The 18536-nt window shown below is 41.5% G+C and overlaps 1 protein-coding gene across 4 annotated transcripts in view; it reads left to right on the forward strand.

Annotated features, from left to right (window-relative positions):
* The window catches only part of AMOTL1 (angiomotin like 1), a 229816-nt gene that overhangs the window by 188121 nt on the left and 23159 nt on the right, over window positions 1-18536 (forward strand). For all 4 annotated transcript variants that reach the window (XM_021000598.2, XM_021000601.2, XM_021000599.2 and 1 more), the window contains 2 exons: window positions 8465-8610; window positions 13739-13888. In XM_021000598.2, coding sequence (XP_020856257.1) covers window positions 8465-8610; window positions 13739-13888 — 296 coding nt within the window. The remainder of the gene's footprint in view (window positions 1-8464; window positions 8611-13738; window positions 13889-18536) is intronic.

Below are 18536 nucleotides of genomic sequence, written 5' to 3' on the forward strand. Positions count from 1 at the left end.
CATATGGCTATTAATAACTTGGATTTCTTCTTTTGAAAATTATTCATATCCTTTGACTATTTATCAGTTGTAGAACAACTTATTCTTTTCAGTTTGAATATGTTCCTTACATATTTTAGAAGTTGGACCTTTACCAGAGAAACTTGTGGTGAAGATGTTTTATCCATTTACCTGCTTCCCTTCTAATTTTAGTTAGAATCATTTTGGAAGGGCAAAAAATGTCTTAATTTTATGGTATCAAAAGCATCTATTTTATCTCCTGCGATTCTGTCTGTTCCTTGTGTGGCCATGAATTCTTCCTCTATCCATAGAGGTAATTTCTTCATTGCTCCTTATATGTTAATGATATCACCCTTATATCTAAGCCATAACCCATTTGGAACTTATCTTAGTATATGGGGTGAATAGTCTATATCTAGTTTCTGCCAGGCTGGTTTCTAGCAACATGGTTTCCTAATGAAACACTGAAGATTGTGGGAAATTGACTAGTTTTCTTGAATTATAGACAAACATCAGACTTCAATTGTTGCTAAGGATCACGTAATCATAAATCAAGTGAGACTAACCAACTAATTTTATAAATAATGAAATTGAGGAAGTTTTTTTTCAATTTTTAAATATATTTTATTTTAACATATATTTTTTTAAAATTTGGAGTTCCAACAATTTTGCATTCTTTCTCTTCCTTTAGCCTGTCCCCCACCCATTGAAAAGGCAAGCATATGATATTAACTGTACATGTGAAATCATGCAAAACATATTTCCATTAACCATGTTGTAAAAAAAAAGTAAGAGAAAAAAAGTAAGTGAAAAATGCTTTAATATGCACTCAGAGTTCATCAGTTCTCTTTCTGGATATAGATAGTATTTTTCATTGTGAATCCTTTGGAATTGTCTTAGATTATTGTCTTGATCAGAATAGTTAAGTGTTTCATAGTTGATCATCATTACATTATTATTGTTGCTATTAATGTTCTTCTGATTCTGCTCACTTCACTTTGAATTAGTTCATACAAATCTTCCCAGGTTTTTCTGAATTCATCTCCCTTGTTTCTTACAGTACAATAGTATTCCATCACAATCATATACAACAACTTGTTTATCCATTCCCCAATTGATAGACCTCCCTTGAGGGAGGTTAAATGACTTGCTTAAGGTAACATATATAGTTAAATGTTAGAGGTGGTATCTAAACCCATTGCCTACTGTACTCCTTGTTCTGTACTATGCTGCATCTCCAGTGAATTCCAACTCCTTTACCCTACCTTTTGGATAACGGTGACAGGAGCAAAGGACAGTTAGAGCTTAAGATCATAGATTTAGACCTGGAAGCTATCAGAAGCCATCTGTTCCAATCCCTGCTTTTTACATGTAAAGAAACAGATGCCCATAGAAAAGGAGTGACTTCCCCAGATCATATAGATAATACAAGGCAGATCTAGAATGACTTACTGTCCATGTGACTAGAACAAATCACTTTACTTCTCTTCTTCACTTTCCCTGTCCATAAAATGAAGGGATTCTGAGATCCTTTCTAGATCTTTATCAATGATATTAAATAACTAAATAGAAAGAAAAGAGGAATTGCAAAATCAAGATCTCCTTGTTCTTTTACCTCCCCTCCTGTTATACCTTTTGCTTTCAGTGCTGTCCTTCCATTTTATAAGCCTCACTCAATGGTACTAACCACTGGAGTCTTTGCTCTGGCAGTGGGTCCTGGATGACGGGTAAATTATCAGCAAATGTATCCCTACCATTAGTGATCTGATAGCACAGCTCTCCTGCCCCATTCGTAGCCCTTGGCCTCTTCTCTGGTAAGACTTTTGGGGGTTCCTTATAGCCTGATTGTGCTTAGAGCACCATAAATATTCCTTCAGTCCCAGAGGTTGTACCAGGACAGCTGGCCAGTTGATTTGACTGGCTTGGAAATTAACATGTAAACCACTGTTGAATTCTGCTGTCCCATCTTCCTGCCCTCCTTCGTTATCTGAAGAATTGAGTTTAAATCCTGTCTTTGACACTATATAACCTTGGACAAGTCACTTCAATTTCAGCAAGTCTCAGCCTCAGTTTACTCATCTCCGTAAAAGAGGGTTGGACTGGATGACTTCTAAAGAAGGACCCTCCCAACTCTAAATCTGTGGCCTTATGATCCATACTGAGCAGGCATCTCCAGCCAGGGACCTGGTCACGTGGAGTACATTACAGTGCTTTACGAGACTGTGTGTGAGCAACAAGAAGAGTTGCTGCCTGCACAGTCATGCTGGCATTTGAGATTTGGGCATTGATGGGGGCCACAAGGTAACAGCAGTTTGGATCCATTTTGCATCCTTGCTTAAAAAAATACTGAGCATTCCCTTAGAAAGATCTAGGGCCTAGAGAAGCTGTCTGCTATGGGTTGGCTCTCAGGTTGCATCAGAACGAACATGGGGAATAAAGCCTATCTTATTACCCACCAAGCATTCCAGGGATTTAGTCATCCTTTGATAAGACTGGCAGCAGCCTCTGAAGATTTGGGTTCCTCTGACCCAGAGTGCTTTGGGAACAACTCATCAGAAAGCACGTCTTGTCAAGGGCCCAAGCTCTGATGAAAGGCTCAGTAATTAATGCCCACTTGAGAACAGCAGGGTTGCAACCTGGCCTCTTCTGACTCCCCAGCTATTAGCTCTGAAACTGGGAGAGGGGGAACCAAAACTGTGGGAGAGCTAATCACGTCCTTGCAGACTCCACAGCTAATGTCATCATGGTAAGACAGTCGTGGCATCTTGGAGGAGTTGAAGGCTGCCTAGTCCATCCCCCTACCAGAAGCATGAATCGATTAATCAATCAACAAATGATCAAGTAAGCCCTTTTTATGTGCCAAGAACTGTGCTAGATGCTAAGGAAACAAGAATGAAGAAGAACAGAGTATGAAGCACAAGGAGCTTACAGCCTGACGGCAGAGACTAGGACATGGGAAAATAGATAAAATACAAGTGGATAGTTAGTAAATACACATAAAGATGAGGTATTTTGGGAAGGAAGGTTCTAGCAGTTGGGGGATTGGATAGGGGATGGTGTTGCTACAACAGTAGCATCTCTCAAACTTTTTGGTCTCTGGACCCTCTTACACTCTTAAAAATCATTAAGGTTCCCTGCAAAGAGTTTATGTTTATGTGGGTTATATTTATTGTAGTTTACCATATTAGAAATTTAAAGCTGCCTAGCATTACTATGAAAATAGTTTTTGACCCTTTTCATTCTCAGAGGCACGTGGAACAGATTAGGTCCCTTGTCCCTGAAGAGACGTGGTTCCCATGTGAGGTTTTAGTGTCTTCATTTAAAAGATCTTAGAATCTCAGTGGTTGAAGAGACCTACAAGGGCATCAGTTGAAGAAATATCCTCTCTGCCATATCCAAGAGAAAATCCAAAGACCTCCAGGGAAGGGGAACTCACTACCTAAAGGCAGACCATTCCATTTTTGGACAGCTCAAAAGACAGGAAGTTCTTCCTTGCCAATTCCTTTTCCATTTCTGTATTTATTCATCCATCTCTCTCTCTCTCTCTCTCTCTCTCTCTCTCTCTCTCTCTCTCTCTCTCTCTCTCTCTCTCTCTCTCTCTCTCTCTCTCTCTCTCTCTCTCTCTCTTTATTTTTGGGTGAGGCAATTGGGATTAAGGGACTTGCCCTTCTAGTGTTATGTGTCTGAGGCTGGATTTGAACTTGGGTCCTCCTGACTCCAGGGCTGGTGCCCTATCCACTGCGCCACCTAGCTGCCCCCCAATTCCTTCTTTTTGTAACTTCTCTGGGATCAGCAAGTTCAAGTCCGATCTCTATCCTACATGTTAGCATATGAGTGCTTTATGACATCTTCCTCCTCCACTTCTGTAAGCTCAATATCTCCAAAAGGCTAGAGTAGATGCTAACTATGATCACATGAACAAAAGTAAATGAGAAAGAGGAGACAGACAATCCTAATGGGAACTTAGAGGGAATAGCTGGAATAGTGTTAGGATACTTTGTGCATTGCACTTAATTAAATTAGTGAACAAGGTTAGTTTTTTGTATTGATGCTCAGTGTTGAGATTTAAATACAACATTGAAAAAAATAACACATTTAGGAAATTAAATAAAAAAGTCTCTGAGAAATAAAAATAAAATTGGACTTGCAGTAAATAAGACCTAAATTCAAATTCTAATTCAGATCCTTACTAGCCTGGGAAATCACTTTACCTCAGTGAGCATCAGTATTTTCATCTATAAAATGGGGATAATAATAGCATTTATTACCTCAGAGTTATTTTGAGGTCTACTGAGATAATATATAGAAAATGTTTTGCAAAACTCCAAAACACCATGTCAGTGTGAGCTGCTATTATTATCAGTATCATTAACTCATTACAATCATTATCTGGAACCACCTATCAATGGGACATCATGATAGTAATAGTAATACTCACCTAAGAAAAAGGGAGCCTTTATTACGGTCCTTCCTCTTGAGGTTATAATTTTGACATTTCAAGTGCAAGCCTCACCCATTCCCATGGCCCCACCATGGCAGGCTGGGCAATGTCCTCCATTTAGCTGAAAAAGAAGTTTCTGCTCAGCTGGGCTGAAATGCCAAAGACTCATTGACAGGAATGCTTGCTTGGTGAGGTCTGGATGCACTCCAGAGACTTGACAAGGCCATTGGGCACCTGGCCAGAGGAGATGCTGTCCAGGCCCATGGAGTTGTTCCTTGGACTTCAGTGACTTTCCTTAGGGGAAAAAAAGAGGGATGTAAATGTTTGATTCAGTGACACAGAGATTGGTACCAAAGCCTGTGGGTGCGCTACAGCTGACCTTTCTTTGTGATGTCCTGTGTATACATTGGCCCAAGAGGCTTTGGGCTGGCAACCTAGAGGTATCGAGTAAATTGCCACTGAAAAGAGGGAAGAAAAAAGTAAACACTTATCTCACTAGACTTTGATGGACTCATAACTGGTGCACTATTCCAGCACAAGATCTGGGCATCTCAGATTTTGTTTTTAAGGGATACCATTATTGTTAGGAAGTATGGTTGCTATTTGACTTTACGTATCTGTTATTTCAGTAGAATCTGCAGTAATTATCATAGATAATAGTAGCTGACATTTAATCAGTGTGATGAAGTTGGCAAAGTGCTTTACATGGATTATCTCATATGGACCTCCCAACATCACATGGAGTAATCATTATAAGCATTATTATCCTGATTCTATAGGTAAGGAAACTGAGGCTCGAGAGAGGAAATTACTTTCTCATGGTCACAAGTAGCAGTGGGATTTGAACCCAAGAGGTCTTCCAGTCTCCAGATTTAGCATGTTATCCTCCCTGTCACACTGCCTTCCTCAGTGCAGGTGCTCCTTTTGCCCCGTCAGACCACAATTCTACCCTAACTTAGTAGACAGTCTTCCTGACTTGATGTGGCTGAAAAAAATCCATCAGCCTCCAGCCAACTTAATGATTAGTTTCTCTGACTTTGTCTAAGTTGCACTTCAGAGAATAGCCCATCACTGGGACTTTATCTGCCAGACTGCTAGAGTTTATGCTGCAGTGGCATATTCTTTGAGAACCCAGTGTCACCTCCATACCATGATTGTGAGGACCTAGACCTAGACTAAGGCTTTTGTGGACTTAGGCTAGCATTGAACCCAAGAGCTGTTCCCCAGCAATTTCACCCTGAAAGTATGTCTGTTTCTTATATCCTTTTTATTTATTTATTTTTATCAACATATTCTGTTTCCTTAAATTGATTATAAGTGCTTCTAAACCTAAGGGAGGAGGAAGAACTTTTATATTCCCAAATCTTAATACAGTGTAATACACAAAGGACATGTGATTTTATTAGGGCAGAAAGTCCTTCCATTGGAGAGCCTGCCAACTGTGGTCCATATTTTTGGACAGTCGACCATGTCTCAGAGAAGTTAAATGACTTGACTGTGGTCGTGTATCTAGTAAGTAGAGGCAATGAGATTCGAACCTGGGTCTTCACAACAGCAAGTCCAGTAACCCATCAATTATTCCAGGCTGCCATGTTCACAGAGTGGGAAGAAAGCATTTAATGCTGGCTACTTGATAGCATTGGTTACATAAACAAGCACCCCAGATTGAGTTTTCTATATAAAACAGAGAACATGAATGTATAGAGGGAATTCAGATACAAACACGACTTATGTTGATATAAAAAAGAGTTAAATGAGCAAGAAAACATTTAAATACATCTTATTTCATGCTGCCATGTGTCCCCTAGGCAGGCATGCATAGAGTAGGGCAGGTGAATTGCTAGAATGTCATTATCCCAGAGAAAAGAGTTGAGTCAGAATACATTGCAAAGGTATAATCAATAAGACTTGGTAGCTCCTTGGATGTGGGAGAAGAGTCAAAAATGACTGGGAAGATGATGGTGCTGTCAGTGGAAAGAAGACAAGTTACTTAACATTTCAGAGCCTTAACTTCCTCATTACTAAATGTAGATAATAATGCTTTCCTGTCATCCCTGACAGGGCTGTTGTGAGGAAAGCTCTTTGCAAACATCATCATGCTGTGTGAATTTGATCAAGATGTTATTTGACCTTGAGCAAGGCACTTTAACTCTCATATATACATGGGAATAATAATGCTTGACCCACTTTCCTCATAGGATTATTATGAGAGAGTAAGATAGTAGATATGAAAATGCTTTCAAAAGTTCAAAGTTTTCATGTATTTATATATACATATACACATGTATACATATACACACACACATATAGGTATACATGTATACATATTAATATATATGTTCAAACACACATATTTTAGTCTAGACCTGTGATTTTTTGAGTATAGTCAATTTCTGGTATGGAAACTCCTAACCAAAGGCATTTTCAAAATGAGTCACACCCTTGTAGACAAGAAGCTTAATGAGTAGTAGTGCCCTTTGCCATAGATCAGATAGTCTTAGAAAGTTGCTGTGGCACAGTAAATACCTTGCCCATGGTCAGAGGGGTAGTGTATGTCAGAAGTAAATTTTGAACCCAGATCTTACTGTCTTCATGGTCATTACAGTGTCTACTACTCAACTCTGGATGGTTGCTTCTCATGCCTGAGATATGCCACTTCAACTTCATTTTTTATAATTCATAGTTTCCTTCAGAGCTCAACTTAGGCATCATTTTTCATGTAAGACCTTTCCTGACCTCCACAACTGCTAGTGACTCCTCCTTAAATTATTTTGTATGTATGTATTTTATTTGGTGCATACTTACTTATATTTATGTCTCCCCTTATAGAATGTAAGCTCCTTGAAAGAAGGGCCTGTTTTATTTTTGCCTTTGAACCTCCAGCACCTAGCACCATACTAGGTGCCTAATGAATGCTTATAGATTGTACAAGCATAAGGTTTGGTTTTTTTAGAAAAGTCAATAACTTAGCAAAGTGTGGATCTCTGAAACCCATAGAATCATAACCTGTGATTAATTGTGCATTAGTGGTAGTTTTGCAGTGATAATAATAACTATTATTATATACCCTATATGTGGGTACTCTGCCCAAAGGAATATAAATTTTGATCACTGAAACCTCATGAGATTCCCTGAGGTTGATGGCCAGATTTCTTTCTTAAGGACTATGCCTTAAACTCAAATCACTCTGGCTTTCACTGATTGGCTGACAATAGGTCCTAGCCCAAACCTTACCTAGACATTGTTTGGGCCCAGATGGCTCAGAATGAATGTAAATAGCAACTGTTTCTGTTTTCGGCCAGAAAACCTGAAGGTCTTCCTCTCCCAGATTGATTTTTTTTTAACTATGTGGAAGAAGCCATTCTTTGCCTCACTTCTTACCTAGCCTTAATCATGGAATGGGCATTGAACTGAGTCAATCTCAGTCAAACAGAGATCTGGGAAAGATCTTAGCTTAAAAAGACCAAGGTCTCCCACTGCATCCGGGGCCATCTCCAATCATCCCGATCTATATTTTGCCACTGGACCCAGATGGCTCTGGAGGAGAAAGTGAGGTTGGTGACTTTGCCCAATTGTCCCTCAATTAAATCTAATTCATTTGCAAGTCATGGCATCACCTTTCTGATGCCATGGTCCTCTTCAAGAATGAAGGACAAACAATAACAATAACTGTAATAATAGCAAGCATTTATATAATGCTTTATGGTTTGCAAAGTACTGTATATCTGTTAACTTATCCCTATTTTACATGAGGAAACTGAGGCATAGAGAGGTTAAGTGACTTGCCAGGGGCCACACAACTAGTAAGTGTCTGAGGCCAGATTTGAATCCAGGTCTTTCTGACTCCAAGTCCTTCATTTTCTCCAGTATACCACTTAGCTGTGTTTCTCCTTCCCTCACATACCACCACTATTAACCAAGAGGAAGTGTGGTAGGTAATTCAGCCCTCTGCTGCTTCCCAAAAATAAGGCTGTCGGGGCCTTAGTGATGAGAAAGACAATCTTGTTCTTATCTCCATTCCAGACAAAGAGTACTTGAAGGAAAAGGAGAAGCTAGAGATGGAGTTAGCAGCAGCACGTACTGCTAGCGAGGATCAGCGAAGGCATATTGAGATCCTGGACCAGGCCCTGAACAACGCTCAAGGCAAGGTCGTCAAACTGGAAGAAGAGGTGAGACCTTCCACGACTCCAGTAGGGGAGAAGCCTAGCTGAGAGAACCTCCTATGTGGCTCTCTTCATCTGGCCAGCTCAGCCCCAGTCCTTAACTGGTGCCAGTTTTGAAGCTGTTGTGGGGAGGGGGAGATGGTAAATGGGGAAAGCTCCCAAATAAAAAGAATACAAATTGAGTTTATATAGCCCTGAGCCAGACACACTGTAAAAGGCAGCTGTGATTGCAGGCATTAATGAGCCTAAACCTTTTCGCACAAGAACCAAGGAGTTGTTACGTATCCAGCTGCAAATGAACATGGGGCCAGGAAATCATCAGGACTTGCAAAGAGAAAACAGTCTTGGAATAAATTTGGGAAATATGCAATTGCTGTCTCTTTTGGACCTCAGTCTCATTTAAATTACACAGAATAAGGCAAATGTCTCAAGAAGAAAAGAGGTGGGGTGGAGGAAAGGTTTGCAGAGGGGGAGAGAATCAGATGAAGGAATGCCATGTACAGCAGAACTCTGTCCAGTTTTGGGGATTTGGCCCAGCCATTTCCAGGACTGTGGTCCAGGAAATTCTGACCCTTCTCAAGCATCATGTTCTTGACATTTTCTAAAGGAACCAAACCTTTCTAGGTTTAAAATATTTTTTTAAACTAATACTGTTCCTTTAAGCCCAGCTGGGTGGAGTTGGAATGATTTCTTCCTGAGGCCCTAACTGGGGAATCAGAGAGGAGAAAGGACACATAGGAAGATGGAGGCCTGGCCTATCAATGGCATCTGACACCTGAGGCTCTTACAGCTCCGCACCCAGAGGTTTTCTCACAGTAAATGGCACCCTTATGGACAAGGAACCCATTTCATAGAAGAAGTGGCAGCTCAGAATCTTAAGTAGCAAAGATGCTCTTATAGAAAATACCTCCTGCAGCCAGGAACAAGAATGGAGGGATGGCTCTGTAAGAGTGCCCAATATGGAGTTGGAGGACCCTGCTATCAGATAGTAGGCATTTAATCGGCTGATCAGGTTATCAGCAACATTTATTACGTATCAGCTATGTGCCAGGTACTGTGCTAGGCACTGATTATACCAAGGGAAAAAAAAGAGCGAACAAGAAAGTGCTTAGTGATGATTTGACTGGTTGACCTGGATTCAAATGATGGCTTTGCCACTTACTCCCCGTGTGGCTTTGGGCAGGTCCCACCCCTTCTCTGGTCCACAGTTTCTTCGTCTGTAAAGTCAGGAGGTTATACTAGATGACTTCTTTAGCAGGCTTTAGGTGACTTTTTTTTTTTTTGGCTAGGCTATGGGGTTAAGTGACTTGCCCAGGGTCACACAGCTAGTAAGTGTTATGTGTCTGAAGCCGGATTTGAACCCAGGTCCTCCTGAATCCAGGGCTGGTGCTCTATCCATTGTACCACCTAGCTACCCCTAGATGACTTTTCAAGCAGGCTTCTTCCTACTTGAAACTTATGCCGTGAGAAAACAGGTGCAAAAAAAAGTGATTGCTGAAGTCATGGGAGGTGGTGGGCTGTGAAAAAGACAGAAACGCCCTGCTCTAGGCTGGTGGGGTGGGGTGGGGAGAGGAGGTATGACACTCGAGTGAATTTTTTGGTATATGAGGTTGTATCTTTTGCTGGTGATCCGGGCAACGGGAAGGGCCAGTGAAGGAAACAAAACCTTGAAACTGTATGTGAACTTCTGAAGAAGGTCTGTAAAATCCACATGGCTGGATAATCCTTTGTAACAAACAGGCTTTCTCTGTGGACAAAGAGCCCTATTCCTTAAATGATATGGGCGGGGACTGCCTGTCCTTCAGGGAAGTTCTCCATCTCATAGAAGCTCAGCCACAACCCAGGATACCCTGGGTGCTGAGCCTGCTGGCCTCTCCTTGCGAGGCCTGTTACTTTTTCATTGCTTCCTCTCTGACAAGGATTTATGGCATGTCCAGAGAATTAGAAGCTACTGGCTCCAACTAGGGCCCACCGTTTTTCCTTTTACTTCATTTGAGAATTTCAGTTCCCCAACTATTAAGATCTTTTCATAGGATTATGTATTTAGAGCCAGAAGGGGCCTTAGAATTCATCTGGTCCAATCCCTCTCATTTTAGAGATAAGGAAACTGAAGCCCAGCCCTAATTAAAGTCACACAGGTAGTGAGTGGTAGAGCCATGATTTGAATTCTGGGCCTGTGATTCTTCAGTTCAACACTCTTTCTACCATACTAAGCTTCCTATGATATAGGAGTTACGGTTCCAGAATGGTGAAAGCATGGAAAGACTTCATGTTTTGGTTCTGCAAGCACCAAAGTATTTCCCAAATATCTTGCTTGTAGTACTACAGATAGTATAGAAATTCATCCACTAAGTAAATAGTAGTTAGAAATGATTATTGGGGCAGCTAGGTGGCACAGTGGGTAGAGCTCCGGCCTTGAAGTCAGAAGGACCTGAGTTCAAATCCAACCTCAGACACTCGACACTTACTAGCTGTGTGACCCTGGGCAAGTCGCTTAACCCTGATTGCCTCATCCAAAAGAAAAGCAAAACAAACAAACAAGAAAGAAATGGTTATTAGACCTGTTGATGTCCAAGGGAAGAGTTTTTCAAAGGCAGGCTATGGGAAAGCGATAGATCTAATGGATGGAGTCTTCACCCTTAGCATCATAAAATAAATTTTCCATACTTTATGGTTATTATTCAAAGCAAGATACTCCTTGAAAGGCAGAACGATGGGACAGTTAAAAGGATGCAATCAAGAAGACATGGATTCAGATCTTACCTGTGAAACTTAATAGCTCTGTGAATATGGGCAATTCATTGATTCTTGCTGAAATCTCAATTTCCTCATCTCTAATAGAAGAGGTTGAACCAACTTGCCACTAAGGCCCCTTCCAGCTCCAAATTTCATTCCCAAATCATATGTAGTCCTCAGAAATTTTGGTCCAGAACTTCTATTTAAGCTAGTTGTGAGCCTCTTAGAGCCAAGTACTATATAAACAATCATTGTGATGATTGGGGTATAGAGAGACCACTTGTTAGAATGAAATGGGCATGGGTCTTATATCCTCAAGGCCCGAGTCCAAGGCTTGGCTTGTCATTTATTAGCTATGTGACTTTTGAGAAACCACTTATCACTTCTGAGGTTCAGTTTCTCCATCTGTAAAATGGGAATGATACTGGGACTACCTACTTCGCAAGTTGGGAGAAATGCTTTGTAAACTGTAAAGCACGATGAAAATGAGTTATTATCGGGTTCATAAAATTTAGAACTGGAATGGACTTTAGAGATCATGAAATAATAAATTTAGAGCAAATCTGCATAAGTAACCTCCTCCTTTTACACATGAGGAAACCAACTTGCCCAGCCAGGATCCAAATGTGGGGTGCCTTGACCCCAATGCCCTTTTTTTGTGCTATCATAGCTACCTCTTATATGATGCCCCCTCTGTTCTAGGGTGACATCTAAAGTATCCATGGTGCCACGCATATCTTCTCAGAAGTTTCTCTAATCAGTCAGAGAGTAACCACAATCTGACTCCCATTTTAATCCTGTTTCGTTCCTTGACCCCAGTAGCTCCTCATTCCCAGGGCCTAAACTCATAGCTCTTAGTAACACAGGAGCACAGGAGGAGGAGTGCAGGATGAAAACCAACCCGAAAATCAGGCTTAGAGCAGGCCTTCGAGTGCCTGTCCCCGTGCTTCTCCAAAAGGTCAGGAATGGCTCACAGCCCTGCAGCAGTCCCTCTTAGGGAGGCGATGCCCAGTGGGGCTAGCATCTTTACTGAGGCCAGGATCTCTCTCAGGATTCCACCGATGGTTTGCAGAATCCTCACATAGCAGGGAGCCCATAAATCACTTGCATGTACAAACAGGAGGAGGTCAGAACAGTTTGAATTTATACTCTGAACCAGCCCCAGGCATCTCCATGGCCAGGTGCCGAATGACAGGAAATAGCGTCTAGTTTCTCAGGGCCGGTTTTGTGTGGCCATCTCAGCCTAATTTTGAGTATCAGCTAATTCCCTGGATGTATATGCCTGCGATTTATGGTCATTAACTAATCTGCTGCATGGGAGGAAGTACGCTCTGGTGATTACAGGGGGCAAGTGGGGGTCTAGAGGCCCTGGTCATACTCCAGCACCATTCCTGAGGAGACCTTCTGGTGTGTTTGCCTTGACTTTCCACCTTGTGGGCCTCAGTCTCCTTACTTGTCACTTACTTGTCTATTTCTTAAATATGAAGCTTCCCCACTTCCTTCTTGAGGGGTTAGCAATTTATTGTCTTTAAAGTACTTTGGAACCTTTGATAGTCTTTGATGAAAGGTGCTCTTCAACACTATCGTTATTAAAGACTTAATTAGACCTTGTGCTAACTGCGGTACAAAACTAGGTAAAAGGATATGTTCCCTGCCCTCAAGGGTCTTGAAAATTTGAATACCATACCCTTTTGAGCAGTAGCATGGAGAAAAATGGGTAGAGGAAAGGTCTTAATTACAATCCTACCTTCTCATCTATATTAGCTATGACCATGGCCAAGTCACTTAGCTTCTCAGTTCTCCAGGCAGTTCAAAAACTAAAAATTACAGATGAATTACTCTAATCTGCATCATTGGATAGAGTTTCCACATTAAGAGTTCTCCCCTGCCCCACAAGCGATGAAGTCTTAGGTCTTGACAAAAAAACAAGAAAACAATAACAAAAAACCAAGAGTAAATAATGCTTCTAAGCATGATAGTGACCATTGTCTGATGCTTCTTCAAACACAGTCTACGTGTGCTTCCCTGTATCTCTGCTTACTAAAATCTCTCAGAGGTGTACCTCAGAATCTGCCTCCTCCATGAAGCCTTCCCTAATTTTTCTCTTTCCCCACCTAAAGTTTTTTCACTTGCCTTAGATTTTTATAGACTGCTTTATATTTTTCCTTTGCTCATGCCCAGTTCTTCCTTGATTATGCTGCCTTGATTGTGTGTATGTTCTATCCCCCGTTAGATTGTACATTCCTTGAGGGTAAGGATTGTGTTTTTTTCATCTTTGTAGACTTAGCATCTGGTATGGTGTCTGGCCACACAGTACACTGTAGGTGCTTAAGAAGTGTTATAAATGTCTAGTGAATTGAACCCCTCCTCCTCTCATTTTCTTTTCTCTTCCCCTCAGTTACGGAAGAAACAAGCTTATGTGGAGAAGGTAGAGAAGTTGCAACAGGCCCTGACCCAACTGCAGGCCGCATGTGAGAAGAGAGAGCAGATGGAACGAAGGCTGAGGACCCGGCTGGAGAGAGAACTGGAGGCCCTGAGGATGCAGCAGGTAAGAGGCCTACTAGTGGGTCCCCAGCATCCTTAGCCTCACGTGGGCTGGTGCATGGGGTCATTCAGCTGTCCTAGCTATCACAGCTCAAGAGCTGGAAGGGGCGCCAGAGACTATCTGGTCTACCCACTCATTTCACAGATGAAGAAACTGAGGCCCAGGGCAGCCAAGTAGAGAATGAGGAGAAGTGGATAGAGTGCTGGCCCTGGAGTCAAAAAGACCTGAATTCAAATCTGACCTTAGACACCTTCTGGCTGTATGATCTGGGCAGGTCAGCAAACTTTGGTTTGCCTCGGTTACCTCAACTGTAAAATGGACATAATAATAGCACCTACCTCCCAAGGTTGTGAGGATCAAATGAGATAGTATTTGTAAAGTGTTTATAGAACAGTGGCTGGCATATTGTAGGCACTTAACAAATCCTTCCTTCCCTCCTTCCTTCCTTCCCTCCCTCCTTCCTTCCTTCCCTCCTTCCTTCCTTCCTTCCTTCCTTCCTTTCCTTCCTTCCTTCCTTCCTTCCATCACATTAACTTCCAATTATTCCTTACCCGTCAGACTATCTCTTATTAAAAAGGGAGGATTAAGGGGCAACTAAGTGGCGCAGTGGATAGAGCATGGGCCCTGAAGTCAGGAGGACCTGAGTTCAAATCTGGCCTCAGACCAGACTCTTGACATTTACTAGCTGTGTCACCCTGGGCAAGTCACTTAATCCCAATTGCCTAAAAATTTAAAAAAATTTAAAAAATAAAAAGAGAGGATTAAAGATTAAGAGATTTTTAAAAAACCACAATTCAGCAGAACCATCAGTTAATTTTTCAGAGTGGTTGACTCAAAAGAATCATCTCTACTTTCTGAAGAACGGAAGCTTCATGAGGATAGGGACCGTTTATGTTTTTGTCTTTGTATCCACAGCCTTTAGCATAGCGCTTGGACATTGTGACTCGTAAATGCTTGTTGAATGAATGAACGAGGGGGATGAATGATTCTATATTCAACTACCAGCTCATTCAGTATTGGACATAAGTAAATGTTCCCTTTGCTGCACTTCCTCCTCTGTGAATGTAAGGTTGCTGTGAATAAATCCATTAGTAATATTAACAAATCATCTGCAACTCAGCCTCCATTGCATATCCCTCTTGTTGGGTAGGTGACCATGACAGATAGTAAATTATGGCTAAGTGGAGAACACAAAAGCCCAAGTTCAGGATCCTGGGGTCTCCTCTGGAAGTCTGTGCTTTCGTAGTGGTTCTTACCAACGCACTTGTAAACACTTGAAAACACAAATAGCAACCAGCCTGGCTTTCCGATTAGAGCTGCGTGTAATTTACTCTTGTATGGGTATTTTCCAGAAGGTGGGGGTGGTAGAGGATATTCTCAGAAAATCAAAGGCCCACATCACTTTTTCATAGACCTTGCCCCACTACAACAGGGTCTGTCTTTTGTCTGCAATACATACAATCTGTCTCATAGCATCCGTAGCACTTACTTAGATAGTCTCTTGTGTTATTCTCCGTTGTTTCCTTAGAGACATTTTGTTCTCCTGATCTCCTCTCACTCCAGCTACATTGTAAATTACCAGAAGAACAGTACTGGGTGTACAAGTAGGCATTTTATGTACACTTGGTGCCAAAATTGTAAGAATTCATCTCAGTACCCTAAGCAACTAGAATTTGACTTTTACTTCTACAAATGGTCCTTAGGAGGCTTAACTAAGATAATATACAGAAATGTAGATTATTCTTTTGTCTAATTGATAGTCATTGTGGCATAGTTTATATAGGGGCACCCTTGGAAGTTGATAAGACCTGGGTTCAAATTGTGCCTTAGACACATAGAAGCTATGTGACTGTGAGCAAATAACTTGATCTCTCAGTGCCCTGGATAATTCTTGAGATTGTAAACTACAGACAAGTTGCTTATCTGTGTTAATGAAAGGAGTTTGCACACTGAGAGTTCTTCACCCTGAGAAAATCATAGGTCTGAACTCCTCCCTCCAAAAAACAATGAGATTCATCTCTTCCATATCGTGGTGGTTGGGGCATGGCGCCTTTGTGATGTAGAAATTCCATGTAAAATTTTTTGGCCCTCTCTTCATACCAGAGAAGTCTAAATTTTTTTTCTTTTATGCGATGTTTACAGTATTAAAAGATAAAATTAACATTATAATATAATAATAATAATAATATACAATACACTTATTTTATGTATTTCTGAGTTTCTAAACTTTTTCTGTGTTGTCTGCTGGCTTTTGCATGTCCTCTGCAGCTTCTGCAAAAGTCCCCAAAATTTCCCATTTAATTTCTTATGCTGACCCACAATATATCAAAACCTGGATGGGGAAAGTTTCAGTGTGGAAGGGATGACTGTATTACCTACACTACACAAATTAGATTTATTTCCAAGTATCTTAAGTATCCAAGAGATTGTAAATAGTCTCCCTATTTTCACTGTGTTTCCATTTATGCCTTTGTAACTTGGAGATGGGAAATTTTTAAGATCCTTTGGAAATGCTTCAAAAGCCTGAGAGAATAAATAACCCAGTGTGCTCATCTTCCCCTGTCCCCCATGCCTTCCCTCTCAGAGACCGCGCAGAAAATGCTCCTGCTGTGCCCTGAAGGTTGACAAATAAAGCCTTTGGCCAGCCATCAGAGGAAGGGGATTTCAGAGCTTGAGCCCTCCAGGGAAATCTCCCTGCTTGAGACCTGAACGTGGACTCTGGAATTGTTAGCTGGGCTCCCCCTGACTCTTTGTGATTGTCATGTGAGTGCGAAGAAGTGCATCTTTTCAGTGAGCGAAAGCCGGAGGCTCAGTTCCTCTTCAAGCGATAAATTGTGCATTATTTTATAGAAATGGGGAGTATTCATTCCTCCACTTGAGCATTCATGAAACACTCAAGATTTTCCCTTACTTCAGTTATAAGCCAAGACATTGGCTGCTTTCCCCTTCACTCTAAATAAATAATCCCTGGAGTTTATAAAGGGTTTTACAGTTTACAAAGCACTTTGCTCACATAATCTCATTTCATCTTTATAACCCTCTAGAGTAGCTGCCATTGTGCCTCTTTTCAGATGAGGAAACTGAGGCTACAAGAGGTACATGATTTGTCCAGGGTCACATAGATAAAAAATATGGGAGGTGGGATTCAAACTCAGGTCCTCTTGAGTATAAGGCCAGCACTCTATCCACTAGGCAATATTGTCTCTTGGCTGCTTATTAACAAATAGTCAATAAATCAGTAAGCATTTATTAAGGCTGTACTCTGTACCAGGTACTATGGAGACAAATACAAAGAGTGAAATAATTTCCACTTTCAAGTAGCTTATATTGCAATGGAGAGACAACAAGTACGTGTGCATGTATGCGTGTGCGTGTGTGTGTGTGCATATGTGTAGATAGATAGATAATAAATACAAATAAAGATATTTAACTATGTGGTAGTTTGGGATAGAGATAGATCCTCACAGTTGTGAGCATCAAAGAAGTCTTCATGCTGCAGGTAGTGCAAAGGGGACACATGGGGCACCACTGTGTAAATGTCCCAGTGGCTTCACATGAATCGTGCCCCAAATAGACTCTAAGTAGCCCAGGTTATAGTCTTCATATCTGTCTGGAAAACAGCAAGCTGAGAATGTAAAATTACCACAACCTTGCCAGCAGATGGTGAGAGATGGATGTCTCTCTTAGAAATTAGGGTCAATAAGAAAATGAGACAATGTTCGTAAAGCACTTAGCATAGCACCTGGCATGTAGGAGGTGCTCTACAAAATGTCTATCCTCTTTCCTTCCTCTCTTACCTTGCAAAGACTCTCAAGGCTCCTTCTGCTCCTGAGGACCATGTCAGATGACCACTAAAGCTGGATCCTCACCTTATCCACTATTGTGTGACTGTGCGTGGTTGTGGAGCTTCTTGGCCCCATCCTGGCTGACTAGTGAGCAGCTTTTCCAGTCCATACCAAAACCTTACTTCTTTGCCTCCTAGTGTTCCATTGACTGTGTCAAAGAGCCATTCATTCGCCTCTCTCCCCTTCTAAAAATGGACTGAGTGTCACGCTAAATATAGCACAAAGGCCCCCTTTCCCCCTCCACCCCTAACGTACAGCAAGACCAGTATTACACTGCACATCCTGTGAGGCATGATTTTACATGGAATTTTTTGAGAGAGGTTTAGAAAGCTCATTGAATCTCTTTAGTGAAGTTAGGCTTCACACTTAGATCTGTGTCAGGGCCTGGTCACACTTTGGGACTCCTGATTTCCCAGGGTGGCACTTTTGTAAATGCTGGGCACTCTGGTTGACCTGTCTATTATTCCCAAAGTTGGTAAAAAACAGCATTTTTTTTACTCTGGGAAATTAGTAGAGGTGTGGATTTTGTAGATAAGAGAAGTGGTTTAGTGAGTTGGTTAGACTTTGAGAGTCAGCTCAATTCCAGTGGCATACCCTGGACCGCTCTGGACCTCTCATCCTTCTCCCTTCCCTTCAACCTCTCCCAGTCCCATTGGAGATAGTAACAGAAGTGCAGGTGGGTAGGACCCAAAAAGAGACATTGAGATAGCAGCCTAGCACAAAAATACTTTACTCAGGAAACAGCCTTCAATTAATAGGTTATTGATGAGATACAAAGCTGGTGCTCAGCAGCACTTGAAGGTGGG

The sequence above is a fragment of the Phascolarctos cinereus genome, unplaced genomic scaffold (assembly GCF_003287225.1).
Source record: "Phascolarctos cinereus isolate Bilbo 61053 unplaced genomic scaffold, phaCin_HiC Scaffold_726;HRSCAF=1367, whole genome shotgun sequence".
Taxonomy (NCBI): domain Eukaryota; kingdom Metazoa; phylum Chordata; class Mammalia; order Diprotodontia; family Phascolarctidae; genus Phascolarctos; species Phascolarctos cinereus.